This window comes from Drosophila erecta, unplaced genomic scaffold, assembly GCF_003286155.1.
Source record: "Drosophila erecta strain 14021-0224.00,06,07 unplaced genomic scaffold, DereRS2 tig00000092-arrow-pilon, whole genome shotgun sequence".
NCBI lineage: Eukaryota > Metazoa > Arthropoda > Insecta > Diptera > Drosophilidae > Drosophila > Drosophila erecta.
In genome coordinates, this window is record NW_020825207.1 from 10,935,812 (window position 1) to 10,952,301 (window position 16,490).

Here is a 16,490-nt window from a genome sequence, read left to right on the forward strand (position 1 = left end):
CATTAATTTATTCAAAGTGCATTTGAAGAAAAGGACCAAGCATGGAGAATTTGCATCTGCGGTAGGTTTTGGCTTAAGAAAACGAGGGGCTTGATCCACCCCAGGAAGGGGAGGAGTGTGGGGCGGCTGGAATGGGGCTGGCCCACCCACTGGAAAATGCGTCGCTCGCTTTCTGCATTCTATGTCAGCTGTCAAAGTCCAAAAACTGAAGTTGCCTTTGTATTTTTCGTTTTTTTGTTGTTTTTTGCTTTTTGGTTTATATATGTATGTATGCATGGACATGGCCGGAGGGGATGGCCAAAAGGGGGTGGGAGGCGACTGGATGAGGCTGCCGTCGGGCAAAGTGTCCATTATGTTGATTTGAAAAATAAAAGCAACGGATGCGATTGCTCACACAAAGATGAAGGGCGGACTGACAATGGGCGAGGAGCTTACGGGGGGATTGATAAGGCGGGATTTTCCGGGTGGAGGGAGGGGGTGGGGCCGTTTAGCATGGACTGGTGCTTCAAATTTAGTTGATTGAATGAAATGACAGTTATGTGGCTTTTTAATGGTTATAGTCTTAGGCTTAGTCTTAGATTTGCTAGGAAAGAGAAGTAGTATTTGTGGTAATCTCCAAGATTAACAAATAAAATTGGACATTTCCCATTTTTCCACCTTGCTTTCTTTTTTCTCTCAAAAATACTAGGAAAAATAAACCTGCAAATTGGTGCACATGAAACGAAAGCCCTTCTTACCACACACAATAGCGAATCAAAATTCCAAATTGCCGAAATTATGATGAAGAAGTTGCTAGGCAACGCATCGAACAAAAATCGGGCTCTTAAGTTCGATGAGGGAATCAACCTGGACCAGATCATTGCCAAACTAAAACTGATTGGGGAGTACGGATCCGTGATTCAGATTTCTGTCCGGGAAATCGAAGCGGTTTGTTCTCGGGCCCGGGAAGTACTGCTGAATCAGCCCACTTTGCTGGAGATTTCGGCTCCGATTAATTTGCTCGGAGATATACACGGCCAGTACCTAAATCTGTTGCGCTACTTCGAGTCCAACGGCTATCCGCCGGATTCGGTGTATCTGCTACTGGGTGACTATGTGGACAGGGGCAAGCAGTCCATCGAAACACTGACCCTGCTCCTGGCCCTCAAGGCGAGGCATCCGACCAAGTTCTACCTGCTGCGGGGCAACCACGAGTGCTCCAGCCTGAATCACTTCTACGGATTCTACGACGAGTGCAAGCGGCGATATACGGTGAAGTTGTGGCGCACTTTTGTCGATTGCTACAACTGCCTGCCACTGGCGGCGATCATCGAGGATAATATCTTCTGCTGCCACGGCGGCCTGAGTCCCCATTTGTTCAGCATGGAGCAGATTAGGCAAATCCATCGACCGATCGAGATCCCGGAGTCCGGATTGATATGCGATATTCTGTGGTCCGATCCTGACCTGCGAATCATGGGCTGGGGTCCCAACGAAAGGGGCGTGAGCCACACCTTCGGTTCAGACGTGGTCAGTGCCTTCTTGCACAGGTTTAAGCTGAACCTCATTTGCCGGGGTCACCAGGTCGTCGAGGATGGCTACGAGTTCTTCGCCAAGCGCCAGCTGATTACCATTTTCTCGGCTCCAAATTACTGCGGGGAGTTCGATAATGCTGGGGCCATGATGTGCATCGATCGGGATTTGTTGTGCACCTTTCGAGTTCAGAGGCCAGTATTATCGGAGCACAAGAGACTGTCCGACAATATGGACTAAGGGTTTACTAGTTCAGTTTACAACTAGTTCATGTTCAAAACGGTATTGTGAATTTTTCGTTTCGCAGTTGGCGTTATAAGAGCATTATTAAAATCTAAACATTTCCGTTGTCGGTTGTAGTTCAACAAACATAATATTCTGAAAAACTTTTGAGTACTAATATTTTATGTTGATTATATTATGATTACATAATTAACTGCTGCAGTTCCAACGCAATTAATCGAAAAATCCATTAAATGATCCGTCCCATCAAGAATATCAGTGCATAAAAACCGACACTGATTTCTGCACTTTGTACAGTCGCGCAAAAAGTAATATATATTAATTTGATAAATAATAATCATTAATTTCCATCTAGTTAAGTCATAAGGCCAATTAAATTATGGCAGAGTTCGCAAAGAATTTTCTACAATTTCCCTCGCTCATTTTTGTAGCGCCCAGTTCAAAAGCTAATGACTGCCCTCAGCGAAAGTGAAAAGCAGCTAAAATAATTACTAAAATGCATTACAGCACGCACACTTGTACAGTGGGAAATGCAAATTGGCGGGGAAAATATGAAAAAAAAATATATAAATGGGTGGAAGAGGGAAATTAAATGACACAGCAATTTGCAAAGGGAATAAATTAATGGCAATCCATTTCGGAAAATTGGAATGATGCACAGTGGCCATTAATGCAAATTTGAAGGATAATAAAAGGGGGAGAGGGGCGGGGTTTGTGTGACATATAGATTAAGCAAAGTACCGCGGACTACCACGTGGATATTGCAATTATGTTCTCAGGACACAGTAACTAACTTCAATTCAGCAGCACTTTACACTTTAACAAGTCTAAATTTAATTCATAATAAGCAAGGATTCCAATTTCGCAACGCACGCGACTAGAAGGAGTTTCACTTGCATATATCCTTGCGATGTTGCTGACAAATGACAACACAAGCTATCGATGTCGCAACAGCCAAGAAAACAAAAACACCCGGGCAAATAAGCAGACATGAGGGGTTGAAAGGACCCAGCAGCATTAACCCCACAATGGATGCAGCATGTCCGAGGAAAAGATGGAGATGCAGAGATATGGATGCGAAGACAGGGACAGGCGTAAGCTGAAATATCCACAAAACTAATCTGAGCGAAAGAGCCAGTGCTAGGCGGTGGGAAAGAGACGGCGGCAAGCTGCAGGATTTACATATTAAGCCATTTTTAATTTACGACTTGCCAAAAAGCTGCCAGTCGAAGGAGCAGGACGAAAGACTTTCGCCCATTTCCCCGCCGCCTGACTAAACAGCAGATAACCAAAGAATGGAGAAACGCAGCCAGCACAGATGGATGATAAAGCAGCCAAAGGGATAACGACGACCATGTATCCTTACGCAAAAGCAAAAGCCACATAACGGCAGTGGAAACCACCCACCACCCACTCTCCCCCCTTTCATCAGCCACACAACCTTGGACCCAAAGGTTTTTCCCGGAAGACGGAGAAGAAGCAGCCAGTGAGCTACAATGACAGTAATAAAATAAAAGTAAATCCGTGCTTCGCTTTTTTTTTCCCAGCTCCATTCTCCTTTCTTAGCCGGCTGGCATCTGTCAAAGTTTGACATTGACGTACAAGTCTCGGAAGTAGAGAATCGAGAACTGAGAACTGAGAAATGAGACGCAGCTTGTTTAGAGATTTGGAGATGTTTTCCATGTCGGCAGTAGCCCTTCGGAAAAGCTGGAAAATGAGCGGGGGGAAAGTGAAAGTAGAGCTGAGCACCAAGAACGCTGTCTTAACGGTGCTTGATATGGATTTAAAACTGCATTTACCTTGGAAATAATTCTGCTTAGGGCATTTTGAAAAGAAATACTAAAGTCTTCATTTTATAGTCATATAATCTGCATTTCCTTGGGGTCTCTTTTTCTGGGCAAAAAAACCCAACAGGAAATGGCAATAACAAGCATTATAAGGATATTTCCCTACGGGCTGTTCCATTTTATAGAGCTCCACCCTATCGCAGGGAAAATCTTCAAGACTTTCCCTTACTTTTCAGCAACTTTTCCAGTTTACTGGTGCGACAACAGGTGCAGGCGAAAACCCGGAAAGCAAGAAAAAAGGGATATGCATTGACTACAGAAGAACCATCAATCACGTGCGGACTCCCAAAGCCAAAGCCAACTTAACCATATGCCAGAAGGTAGTTACAGTAGACCCTCCAGAAGACCACCCCTTCCAACCGCAAAAAACCCCCCTTTTTGTGGGGCGTCAAATGTGACGCTTGCAACAAAAAAAAAAAAAAAGGAGAAAAGCTTCAGACTCCAACCCCCGAAAAGCCCCGAATAAAACCTCCTCTAACAAGCGGAAGGAAATGTTGGGCTGACTGATGCCAACGATGATGATGATGATGACAATGTTCCTGGCTTCGGTTCTTTAAAGTTTTCAGGGATCCCGGAGTGGGGCGACCAGTGAAAAGTCAATGTCTGTTGCGGTTTTGTCACTCAAAACACACAAAAACCGCTTTGTTTGCGGGCGAAAGTGATGGCTGGGGCGAAAGGAAAAGGAAATCCCCATACAATCTAGCTTCGCCTTCTTCTATTGTATCTCTGGGTGTGAAAAGATTTTCACTTGATTTGACTCTGCGCCACGAGCGATTTTCACTTTTTTCCAGTTGATTATAAACTTTTCTTACTCGAATCATTTTACTGGCTTGTTATCCCTCCGAAAGTTCACTCACCTGCAAGAAAGAAACAGAGGTTTGGTTAGAATGACCGAAACAGGAGTTATGTTTGCTAATTAAAAGATTACGAAAACCAAAACCCTTTTCAAAATCGCAAACTAGACTGGCGTTTAATTAACTGAGAAAAAACCGCCGGAATCGATCCCAAAATATAAGGGCAAAAAGGCCAACAAAGTGGAAACACAAGTAACAAGTCTATTAAAAATATGCCCATGCGAATGATTTATAACGTTTTTGCTTCGGTGAGACGGCACAAAATAAAAAGTGAAAATTATATAATGGTAGGACACGGCATTAGCTGGTCACCTTCCTCATCTCCTCTTCTCCTCTTTGGAGAAATTTCAAAAAAATAAAAACAAATATTTTTTGACAGGAAAAGCGGGTGCCTTTGGCATGCCGTGAAAAATGATGACTGCGGCAATTGGTTTTTTGGGAAAAGGGGAAGGACGTCACAGAATAAAGCCAGATGAAGATGAGTTGTCTAAAATAGTTAGAACATCTGGGGGCTACTGAAAATGAGTTAATAAAGTATTTGGGAGAAAATCATCTATTTAATTAATTGCAGTAGAAATGCATACACGCTTCTGAAATAAGGTCATAAAAGTAATTTCCGAACAAACATTTAATCAAGCTTACCACTTCAAATTTCGAACAATTTATTTTCCCAAAAACCCTAATTCAGTTATCAAAATATAGGAAATTTGAAATCGGGCCACTTTCACTGCCACAAGAACAGCTGCCAGCGAACCCATAAAAAAAGCATGATTAATCAGCAAAAAAGGAACGAGGAAAACCACAAAATAAAAAAGAAAATTGTAGCAGGAGAAAGAACAAACAAAGTTGCAGTTGCGGCTCAATAAGCCAACAAAGCCGAACCTTAGGCCTTGGCCTCCAGTCGATGATGAAGCATTTTCCCCACTGCCTCCTTTATTTTCAACGAAAAGCCGCAGACAACAACAATGGAGCTGCATGATGGGCAATGGAAAAATTACTAACCACAATGAAAATTGAAAAACATTTATTAGGAAGGCACACAGTGCACGGACAGAAAATGCGTAGTCTTCGCTTCCCACTAAGATATTTTAGCATATTTATACTTAAACAATCTCTTATGTGTAATACATTATTGTTATATTTATATTATTATATATTTATTATTTCCTTAATTAATTCTTTTCGAGTGCATGGCAAATAGCGAGGAGATGAGGTGCACAGGCTGATGGCCATGAAAATGGGAAGTCTGAGGCAGAAGTCCGTGGGTTAAGGCGGTTGGAGAGAGGGGTTAAGGGCTACTGTGCGAGGCGAGTGCCTTATTTATGGGGGTTAATAATCGAACGCGATTGCCAGGACAAGATAAACTGCCTGGGACTATTGTAACTCTTATCGTGAGTCGGCAGAAATCATTTTTCAGACTGCCTTGCGAATGCGGGCGCATCATCATCATGCAGCTCCCTCACTTCAATTCCAACAGACCAATTTCCTCTGCGAGCAAACGCAAACTGCTTGAAATAATCTATTGATTACTAAAATATTCAGCAAACCCATCGATTTTGGTGGCTTTTTATGCGCGTGGGTGTCAAATTAATGAATTATAGGAAGATAATCAATCATGGAGTGCGCTTTTGTGTGCCTCGCATAAAGGGAAGATCACCCACGATGTGATGGCGTATAAAAAGCAGAAGATTTATGTGCGAAATCGTTGGAAGATACAGGTTGAAAGCAGCCGAAGGTGGAGCACCAAAATGATATTGGTATTTTAGAGAAAGAATTTAAGGTGGGGTGTGTTCATAGCTGTCATTAATATGGCTTGAAAAGCACCAAATAGTTACAGTAAAACCTCAAGCAACCAGTGATTTTAGTATTCCCACAAATCAGTGAAGTACACTCAATATTTTTGCCAGATTTATGTGAGCCCAAGGAAAAGTCGGAAATTACGAGTGAAAAAGCAACGGCAGCTGGTCAATTACAAAAGAATTACCCGCCGCAAGAGTATTGCATTGGCATTTTCCCCGACATTTGTCAATTGCAATAAAAATAATCAACATGCATTTTGCATTTTGCCTTTTGGCGCTGACTTTGGTCTTTTCTCGGCGGGAAACTTTCAGTTGGAGTTGAATTTACGACCCGCATGGGCAACACGTTCAAGGAACCGAGAACTGCGAATGCAACTGCAACTGCATTTCGTTGCCATTAACATAATAATGCTGCGGCTGCAGACCGTTTATTTGCATTGCACAATTTGAAGCCAAAGTAAATAATCAACTCGCACTAATCTGCAGCCAAACTGCATTTAGCAGAAATGTTTTCTCTGTCCGAGCCATTTGGCCAGTTCATTTTGCGGTCGAGGCGGCTGGCAAAGATATAAACCGAGGAGAGAATGGGTTTTTTGTTTGCCACTCCGGCTTTATCATAATTTAACTCGGTTTTCTATTTGGCCTCGCTCTCCAGTTCGGTTCGGTTTTACTTTGGTTTTCGCCCAGAGCCCATCCAGTAGCTAAACCCAAGATCCTGACACTCAACTTGGACGTGAGTCGGATGCAAATTGTGTAGTCGTTGTGGGCAGATGGGCAGTTCGAATGGCCAGTTTCTGATTACTCAGAAATTACACCTTTGGCGGGGGAGTCGATAAAAATGCAGTTAACTTTGATGGAAGGTTTCCAGTTTCACTGCAGTTGGAAACGATGTGGCTTTGATGGACGTGGAATAGATCAAGGCGGAGGTTATGGCAAAAGGATGTGTTGGTAATGACGCTACCAAATGGTTCCTTGAAATATTGTTTTAAAAAGGAAGTTAAGTAGCAGCAGTTGAGCACGCAGTTTCAGCAGCTCTTTGTTCAATCAACGTATGATATTTCTATTGTGCGACTCCTATTATCTTCCATATTGCCTCACATCTACATAATTCCTATATCTTTCATCTGAAAAATAATCCGACGCATAAGCAAAGGCATATGAAATTTTGAAAACCAATATTACCCGAAATTAATTGCCCCCACGCACATGCCCATAAAACGTGAAACCCTAATGCCAGAAAATCTCCTGAAAATCTCGGCCATAACTCAATCACTCAAAAGATCTGTCCGACGACATCCATGGAAAATGTCAGCAACCTTGCCTGCCCAGCACATTATTGTTTATCGGCTATTGGGCATCTGAAACCCAATACAATGCCACTCACACTCCAACTCAATTATGCAAATTACCGAGACTCTAAACAAATTTGTTTGCCTGTCGTCATCTTTTCTGTTGCCGTTGTTTAATGATTTCATATTGGTCAACTCTGGCCATAACTCTGAGTGTGTTTATATATAGTACAGATGGACCACATGTCATGCGATGCTTTATCTGCGAGATATAAATTAGTCGGGCGACAGGTGTAGGCATCTGTGAGATTGTTGGGCAACTTGGGCAGGGAAAACTTCACAGCGTTTCCCAGCACGAGTAGGATGGATGAAATTTGTTTGCTTTTTAATGCCCACTGACACTGGGCAGACAGAATGACATCCAGACCCGATGAGACGAAGATGAAGATGAAGATACTCCTCCCTGCACGCCTTGTGTTTTCCAGATAAGTCACGTCTCTCGTGTCATCGCATATTTGTCACAGAGTCTGTCTTTCTGGCCGCCTGCTGCCTAATTGGAGTGGGCAGATATCCACTCCAATGGCTAGTGGTGGGCACTAGTTTGGCCAATTAAATTCGAGTCCAAACTTATTTAAAACTATTATCTGGCGCAGCAGCTCAAAGCAAACCGCACCGAACATGCCCATAATCAGTTCAAACAAATCAACTTTCCCGAAACGAGAGGCAAACGAAACCGCCGAGACCGCCGCTTGCAACCACCGAAATGCAACCACTTGCCCAGCAAAATGTGCACCACAATTGCAGCTGAGAGGCGGGAAATGCGGGGGAAGTCGAGGCAAATGGGGGAGGGCAAGTGTGTAATGTGGTGGAATTATTCACATCACAAACGGATTTCGCATTCAAATAGTTTTCGGACTGGGTGCGGCCCGATCTAATGGCCAATGGCCAAGCAGATAGTTGTGGGTGGTATGATTAAAATTGGTAATTGTCGAAAGCAAGAATTGAAAGAATTTCAAAAACTCGCGCAAGAGATCAAATTTCCTTTGGTCAAAGAATGCATAGTAATAGTAATGCATAGTAAATAGTAATTAGCTGATGTGCGAAATATGATTGGCTATCCCAATTACCATTATATATTGTATGTAATATAACGTCAACGGAAATTCAGAAAACAATGCAGATAATAATCTGTGCAATGTAAAGATATCAATGCAAGTATCTTTTATCTAAACACCCACTGAAGTGAGCAATGTGCATTTAGAATACCTATATCCTCCAATAGAAGAGCAGCTGCTTGCCCACATTTTCCGGGAGCAACTCCATTCGAGCCAACACCTCTGACACTTTCAACTGGGCGACAAATCCAAAGACCCAAACGGAAGTGCACGAAGTACTTACTTAGGTGGACTTAACGCGATTTACTAATGCAGTTCACATCCCATCTCATTCACACTTTCTTCTGGCGGAGGTGGGCTAAGTTGTGTCAGCTGGCTGCGATCCGACACACTTACACAAACATTGCAGCTAGATATACAAGAGAAGGAAGGGGACAGGGGAGCGAGGGAGAGGCAAGATCGCTAATGCGTAACGTGTGACAGTTGCTGTCATCCGGGCTGAGAGAGATGGAGGATAGCTACGTGGGTCTGCCATCTCCCTCCAGTGGCTCTTAACCCCTGTCTTTCCATAAAGTGTGTAGGTGCACGGTTCTTGCTCGACTAATCTGTAAGTGGAAATCTGTTTGCGTTTTGTTGAAAATATTAAAAAGCAATTTCCATTCCTGTCGTTTCATATTTTTTTTTTTTTTGGTTTTAATTAACTCAGGTCCCTCTTCGCTTTCCAAGCCACTTGAAGATCCACTTGAGGTAAAGTCTTTGCTCAGCGAGAGCGCTGTTTTCCTTTTTTATACGTAAATATTTGCTTGGAATGTTTCGTACACAATTTTCCGTCGACTTGACACACACATGCGATGCTCACATTCACTAATTATTCTCCGAGCACTTGAACCAGATTTTCACCCCCACATATTTTGAAGAACAATGTTCTTATTGTGACTTGGGGTTTGCTAGAGACAGCTTTGGGTTAAGGTGAAACCGCAGGACCTTGCCTTAGTTACATTTTAATGGCTGCGTAAACACTTTATAAAGAATGCGCAGCTTCAAGGAATTAAACTTACAGTTTCGTATGCTCCCACCTTTTGGGGAAATTTATTGTTTAATTTCCTGATAATTTACTTCATCTAAGGGGAATGTTTTGCCTGCATCCATCATTATTCCACAAAAAGCTAAAGTTCTGTGTTTAAACAATTGCCTTCTGCCACTTGAGGCTGTTTCAATAATGTTCGATTCCAGATCCACTTTAAATAGACGCACGTAGCGAAAGACAAACAAAGCTAGCAACTAGAAATTACTGTTAACAACTGCAGCAATAATATTTGTACATGCGTTGCATTTTCACGCCGCATAATTAGACAGTCGGGAAAGCCTTCACAACTGCCGCCAACTTCAATTTAAATTCAATGCAGCCAGCGAGTGCAACACCAGCATTCACCTTAATTAGATGCCAACCGCAGTTATCGAAAAGTACCTTTGTACATTTATGCTAATCAACACTGGTGGGTTGGGCTCCTTCGAAAAAAGATGGTATCCGAAAAACAGAAATGTCAAACCTGCCTGGCATTCGGAAAATGCACTTCTGACCCACATCAAATTGACCATAAAGGTAAGGAAGTACAAAGGAGGGGCAGGAAGACTACTGAAAAGCGGCTAGTCTATTGACACCTTCAATGGATCTCTTAAATTAGCAATTCAGTTTGGAAGAGTCATTAATTTTATTTTTTTCTGAGCGCACCCATCCATTTTGTACTATTTTATGAAGAACCCAATTCCTGAGCTTAAAAACCAACAATTGCCTAATCAAACTACGACAGGGACAAGAATTGGAATGGTATGAATATGATATGTTTAGGATTTACCCAACTACATTCCCACACAGAAACTCCACGCTACTAGATAATTACTATGCCGTTCCGATAAGAATCAAATGCGGAGAAGTGCAATTGTAATCCTTGCAATCCCCTGCCATTACAAGTTATTCCAGCAACTCACCTTTTCGCAGATAAGCACTTGCAATACAGATATCTCCAACTTCCTTGCAGGAACTTTGAAATAATGTCGAGGAATTTCTTTCAGGCCCAATTAACCCATTAAAATGATTGCACTTATTGCATTGAGTGCGCACTGTGCAATCGTCCCTATAATTGCATTGATTCTGTGTGTAATTTTAATTGAAAATTCCTCAGCTCGCACTCGTCACTAAGAAAGCGTAGAAAGCGGGGATGGGCGCCCGACTTCGTCTGCTTCTTCACTTATTGAATTCCAACGCACTTTGGTCACACTTGCCGACAGCTTTCAATATAATTTCTCGAATTTTTCGGGCGGATACACGGGGGTGCAAAAGTCGCTGTCAGCGGTTATCAATCAAGGCAATTACACGCACACAAAGGACCAATAAAATCTTTAGGGCCGCAGCAGCTTGTTTTCTTGGCGTTCGCTGTTTTGAATTTATTTCGGCTACTTGGTTTGCCTCTCGTTAGCACTTTTAATTGTGTTTTATGGCCCAAAACCCACAACTTTCCAGCACGCGCACTCCAATTGGCCAGCGAACTTTACGTAAATTTGTAGCTCGATGAGCGCCGATAACAGAGCATCTGCATCCGCGTGAACAGCCGCGAGAGAACCGCCTCCGTCGAAGAAAATTTTCAAACTAACCGCCTGCCTTCAGCGAGCCAGCGAACGAGCCACTTTGCTTACATTCGAATTCCCTTCGGCTGCAGTTAACAGCGGCAGGCTTAACTTCTAGCGGTTAACAGGGCGTTTCGTACGAGGAGTTACACGTGAGAGGGCGGCTAACAGAGCGGCTTGCACGAAGCCAATCGGTTAACATTTGGCGAGTTAACAGCGAACGAACCGGTTTCGCTCTCTGGCGCACGCCGTAAAGTCGCATGCGATAAGTGAGCGAGAGGACGGTATTTAAAAGGCAGCACCAACAGCTGTTTTTTGTTTATTTCAATAAATTCTGTAGCATTGTCTGATAAGCACGTGGATTTTTTCCAATTCGAGTGAACTTATAAAGCGGCCACAGGTAGCGCATTTAACAGCGAATGTTAAAAGCCCCGATAACAGCTCTGTCAACAGAGAATCTTTTTTCGACTTTATCGCAGATATATGAAATTTGCAAATGCAGTTTTTTATGCCACTACCTAGTACGCCACGTGGAGTTTCTGCCGCCATTTAATATTCAAATATGAAACATTCTGTGCACAGTGTTGCGAACCAGCGGCAGCCAGTAATTAAGAAGCATCCAATTAGCTAAATAAATCCAGTTCGCAACGCCCTGTTGACCAAACGAAATCGCACGCGGAATCGCTGAAATCATCCACACAATCAATTAAAAATTTAAAAACCCGCAAATTAATATATAGGCGCCACACACGCTTAGAAAGTATTAGAAACTCGGGGGTTGCAACATGCCCGTACATACACATATCTGGGGAAAAGTATCTGCCAACTCCCCATATTTGCTAAATCAGCAAATGTGTCGCCCAAGGAGGGTGGGCAAAAAAGTGCACGGGAATTCTGCTTGATGTAGAATGAAACGCATTAATTTGGCTCGTTATGATTATTGCCACGCCATGCCACGCCCCCTCACGACGCCCCCTTGCTCCGCTGAAGGAGACGAAGGTACAGAGGAAAAAATAGTTCAGATAGTAAGAGAATAAAGTAATAAATCAGTTTTTAAAGGAGTTTGTTCTCAAAATGATAGGCACATGTGCGGTGTGAGTGATTAAAAATAACAAAATCAGTAAGACTATAACCTGAATTTAAATAAATTAAATTAAGATATCATAGAAACACCAGCTAACTTTTAGGTGTACGTCTGAAGTAAACCATATGGAAATGCCCTGAGTAATATGTTTGTCTGACTCTGACTCTGCACAGACCAAACTGTGACCCTCATTCATCGCCGCTGCCCCTCGCACTCCCCTTTTGGTGGGGGGGAGGGGGCGCAAGGGAGAGGGGCGGGGGAACCACCGCCAAAGGCGCACGTTAAGCGAATCGTGCACACGCCCCATGACGATGATTAATTACCTTTTTGGCTGCTCGGTTCGGCGTTGTCTCGAATGTATCTTTGTATCTTGTATCTTGTGCACATTTCACTTATGCACGCCTCACGCTCCGAAGACGGCGGCTTTCGGGGGCTGGTCCCCTCGAGGGGGAGGAGCCTCGCTTTTGGGGGTTCGTTTTTCGCTGATGAAGTTGTATTATTTATCGCAAAATGATTTTTCGCACTTTCTGCATGTCTTCGGCTGTCTCTCCTGCGTCTTCTTTTCTCAGAAAGGTGTGGAAAATCGAACGAGGAAGCAGAGAATAGGAAAAGATATAGCCAGGGAAACGGATGCCAAATGTGATATAACTTATTTAAAAATAGCGATTAATTATATTTTATACTTATTTTTATTAATAACTAAGCACATGCAAGTACTTCTGTTCCCTATTATTTCAACCCACCAGAACCTTTAAAAATTTACGAACCATGCCAACCACAAATAAATTCTAATCGCATGGCCTTCGTAGATCCACTTTAGATCTACCTAAACAAGCATAGCTTCATGGAATAATGTTGGCTATAAATATACGATACAATTCGACTGGGCCAGCTCATAACTCTAGATTGCATTATCTTAGGATCTCAAGATGTAGGAGACACATGTGTTGCTCCCTTTACACTCGGCACTCCCGCGATTCCCTTCGAAATAAAGTGAGGACATATCGAGTTGCCCTATTGGAGGACTGCAAATCGATTGAGGAACCCAGGAGGAGTTGCTGGGTATGGGGTTTTTTTTTTTTTTGAGTGTTTCACAGAAATTTGAGACCGCGCAAAGTCAATGAACCAAAACAAACGAAAACAAAAGGGGCCACCACCGCGATGGAAATGAAAACAAATACAATGGGAAAAAGGCAACAAAAACATACAAAATGCACAACAATTTGACATCTGTTTCAACAATTTCGTTTGCGAAAAAGGAGTAAAACAGCAAGGACGAAAGGATGTCACGTAGATTGACTTGTACAGCAGACAAAAGGAGCCCGAAACTTCAATTCAGACTTGAAATCCACTCGAAAAGTCCTTCATCTTCTAAAAAAGTAAAACGAAATTCCTCCGAGTTCGTGTGACAAATGTCAAGGGTTAATGAGATACCCTTTTTCCGTACTCTTCAGAAATGGAGTTGTGTTAATTATCATCGACGAACAGGAGTTTAAACGCTTCATTAGACAAAACAGTGCAGCCAGCAGACGAAGAACAAAACGGGAATGGAATAAGTATCTACAGATACGAGGGTGAAAGCGATACCAAAAGGGGAAATGCGTTTAAACATATTTAGTGAAAAATTTGTGGACAACGAAAATATCAAATTACCAAAACCAGGAGTTGCCTGCTAGTCTTAACGGGAATGGATTTTTTAGAGCAGATAGAGGGTCGGCTAAAAGGGAGAAATGGGCATTCAATTAGTCACAGTTTACATGGGTGCGAGATTGTAGATAAAGTCGGGAGATATATTGTGGATATACATTTGTATCTGAACTGACGTTGTTTGCTTATAAGATACATCATGCATATAGTACAATATCATAGAGACTATAAGAGTTGAAGAGCATGTATCCCTGGCGTATTCCCAGAAATCCGTGGCTTAATGAACTAAGTTGTGAACTCTTTCAATATGTTTAATTGTGGCATTTCTGAAGAAAACGATAAGATCATTAATATGCATTGTGTTTTGAAAAATGATTTTTCTGCATGCCGTATGGCAAAGTGATATTTTAGCCGCTAATTGTCAAAGTCCACCAAACTTTGGCCCTTAATATGCAGTTCCTATAATTATGGAACATATTCATTTATTTTAATTAGCTTAACCCCAAGGCGAAGAAAGCGCAGAGCAGAATGAGCAAAATAAGTTCAAGGTTTGCCTTCTGGCAAGTGAAATGATTGATGGATTGGAACTCCATTGTCTCCACATGAGTCACTAAAAACCGAGAAGCTTATAGAGTGTATCACTTGCTGCAGAGTGAGTCACTTAGAATAAGGAAATATAATCGAAATTGGAATCGGGATCGTAAAAATGCAATTGACATGGAGAAAGGGCGGAAAACAGCTGGGAAATTCGGGGCTGGAAGGTCGTGCTCAGTCGTCTTCAACTTTAATTGCTTGGAAAACAACAGTCGAAAAGGAAAACCGCTAGAGTAGCGCCCATAAACCATAAAAATGCATAATCTACGACCACTTGACACGCATTAAACAAAAACAAAGCAGCACAGTGGCCGCGGCATCTCTACTTTTATGTTTTACGAACCTTTTCAACATTTTATAAAATATTTTTTAGACGAAAGAGATGGGTGATCGCACTGCATAGTGGATCAATGGTTCTGCAGATAAGGAGTAAATAAAGTTCCCTACGTAAAATTAAACCGAAACCGAAGCTTATACAGTGCTTTTTATGAATTCATATAGGGCTTCCGTCACACGACGACTAACTCAGATCGTAAAAAATGCACAACAAAAGAAACTTTTTCGTTCCGGCAAAAGAAACAGCAACAAAAAATAGGAAGCAATGAAAAAATTGAAAGGGGTTTCATTGTCAAAATCACGTGCGTGCTGGAAAACTATTTTTTCCCAACTGGACTTGTAAATTTATTCGTCATATACAGCCGTGGTTCTTGTTATGAAGCTTTTCATGGGCTGCCCTACGATTTTCCAGGGGAAATTACAACTTTGTCATCAAATTCGGACTGCGCACATAACAACTAGCGTAATAAAAGAACAATAAAATTGGCGGAAATATTCGCCAAAGTAATGAGTAATGAAATACGTAATTATATTCGGAAGGCTGTTTACATCAGTAATTCGGCAATAACTAAAGGAGGTATAAATAGTAGAGTATAATAATATTCAATAGCTCAAAGTTACTGACCAGGCTGTATTTTTTTCAATTTACTCCTGGCGACACGTGAAATTATTGCATAAAATTGTTGTCAGTCAGATTTTTTGCGCCTGTGCCAAAAATAATTAAAAGACCATAAAAAGGGGTCACATTCAGCAGTTTGTCCATCCAAATAACGTCCATCAGTCAGAATAATTGGGGGTGTGCGCCATGTATGATTCATGATTAAAGGATGTGCATTAAATATTCATATAAATGTCAATTTAAAGCTATCTCTTTCGGCACAGTGTCACCCTCTCTTTCTCATTGACTGGTTATAGACCAGTTGAGTGCCACTGTTGGCGGCTTTTTGTTGTCTCGGCTTTGGTCCGCATTATTGTTGATATCGCCCATGAATCCCCAATTGAAAGGCTTCCCTTACTCTCCCTTTTGAACTTTGCCGCCCTTAGAAGCAAAGGGGTGAGTAAAAACTGGGTGTTTTGGGGGTATAAATAACAATAGATTTATTGCGAACAGCACATGAAATGCATTCAAATACAATGAAAAGAGCTTTGTTTGCTTTTCGGCTGTCTACTCTCTCACTAAAGCTGAATTGTGCAACTTTAATTTATCAATAACAATATTTGGAAAAAGGATAATTATAGTTGTAAATAACGAAGCTTGAAAAAATCATTTTTGACTAAAGTTATGCCCAGTTTCGATATGGTTCCATTGAAATGGTGAAATCCCTTAAAATAATCGATAAAAATATCAAAGTAACTCTAATGGAGCAAAACGAAAAACTTAGCAACACTTTTGCGAAAGAAAAACAACTGCTGGACAACTCTAAATGGGGTCAACCTTTCGTTTGTCAGTCCAAATATTTTTCCGGCTTGCTCGTTTGCCCAACAATTTCATCGAGCCCTGAAAAAGTCATCGAAATTTGTAAATACGGAGAGATAGGAGAGATA

At 41.9% G+C, this 16,490-nt stretch overlaps 2 protein-coding genes across 2 annotated transcripts in view; one reads left to right on the top strand and one right to left on the bottom strand.

Moving 5' to 3' along the window:
- Nucleotides 1-11,354, bottom strand: part of LOC6547979 (leucine-rich repeats and immunoglobulin-like domains protein 3) — a 74,140-nt gene extending 62,786 nt beyond the window's left edge. The window contains exon 1 of the mRNA XM_015156772.2: nucleotides 10,649-11,354. The gene's annotated coding sequence lies outside the window, so the exon portion shown is untranslated. The remainder of the gene's footprint in view (nucleotides 1-10,648) is intronic.
- LOC6547978 (serine/threonine-protein phosphatase alpha-3 isoform) lies at nucleotides 630-1,870 on the top strand. Its single transcript, XM_001975088.3, has one exon. The coding sequence runs from the start codon at nucleotides 778-780 to the stop codon at nucleotides 1,750-1,752; it is 975 nt and encodes a 324-aa protein (XP_001975124.1). The 5' UTR covers nucleotides 630-777; the 3' UTR covers nucleotides 1,753-1,870.
- Nucleotides 11,355-16,490: the final 5,136 nt, after the last annotated feature.

What these genes read in the sequence shown, in the direction of transcription:
- LOC6547978 (XM_001975088.3), top strand. Translation starts at nt 778, where the DNA reads ATGATGAAGAAGTTGCTAGGCAACGCATCGAACAAAAATCGGGCTCTT.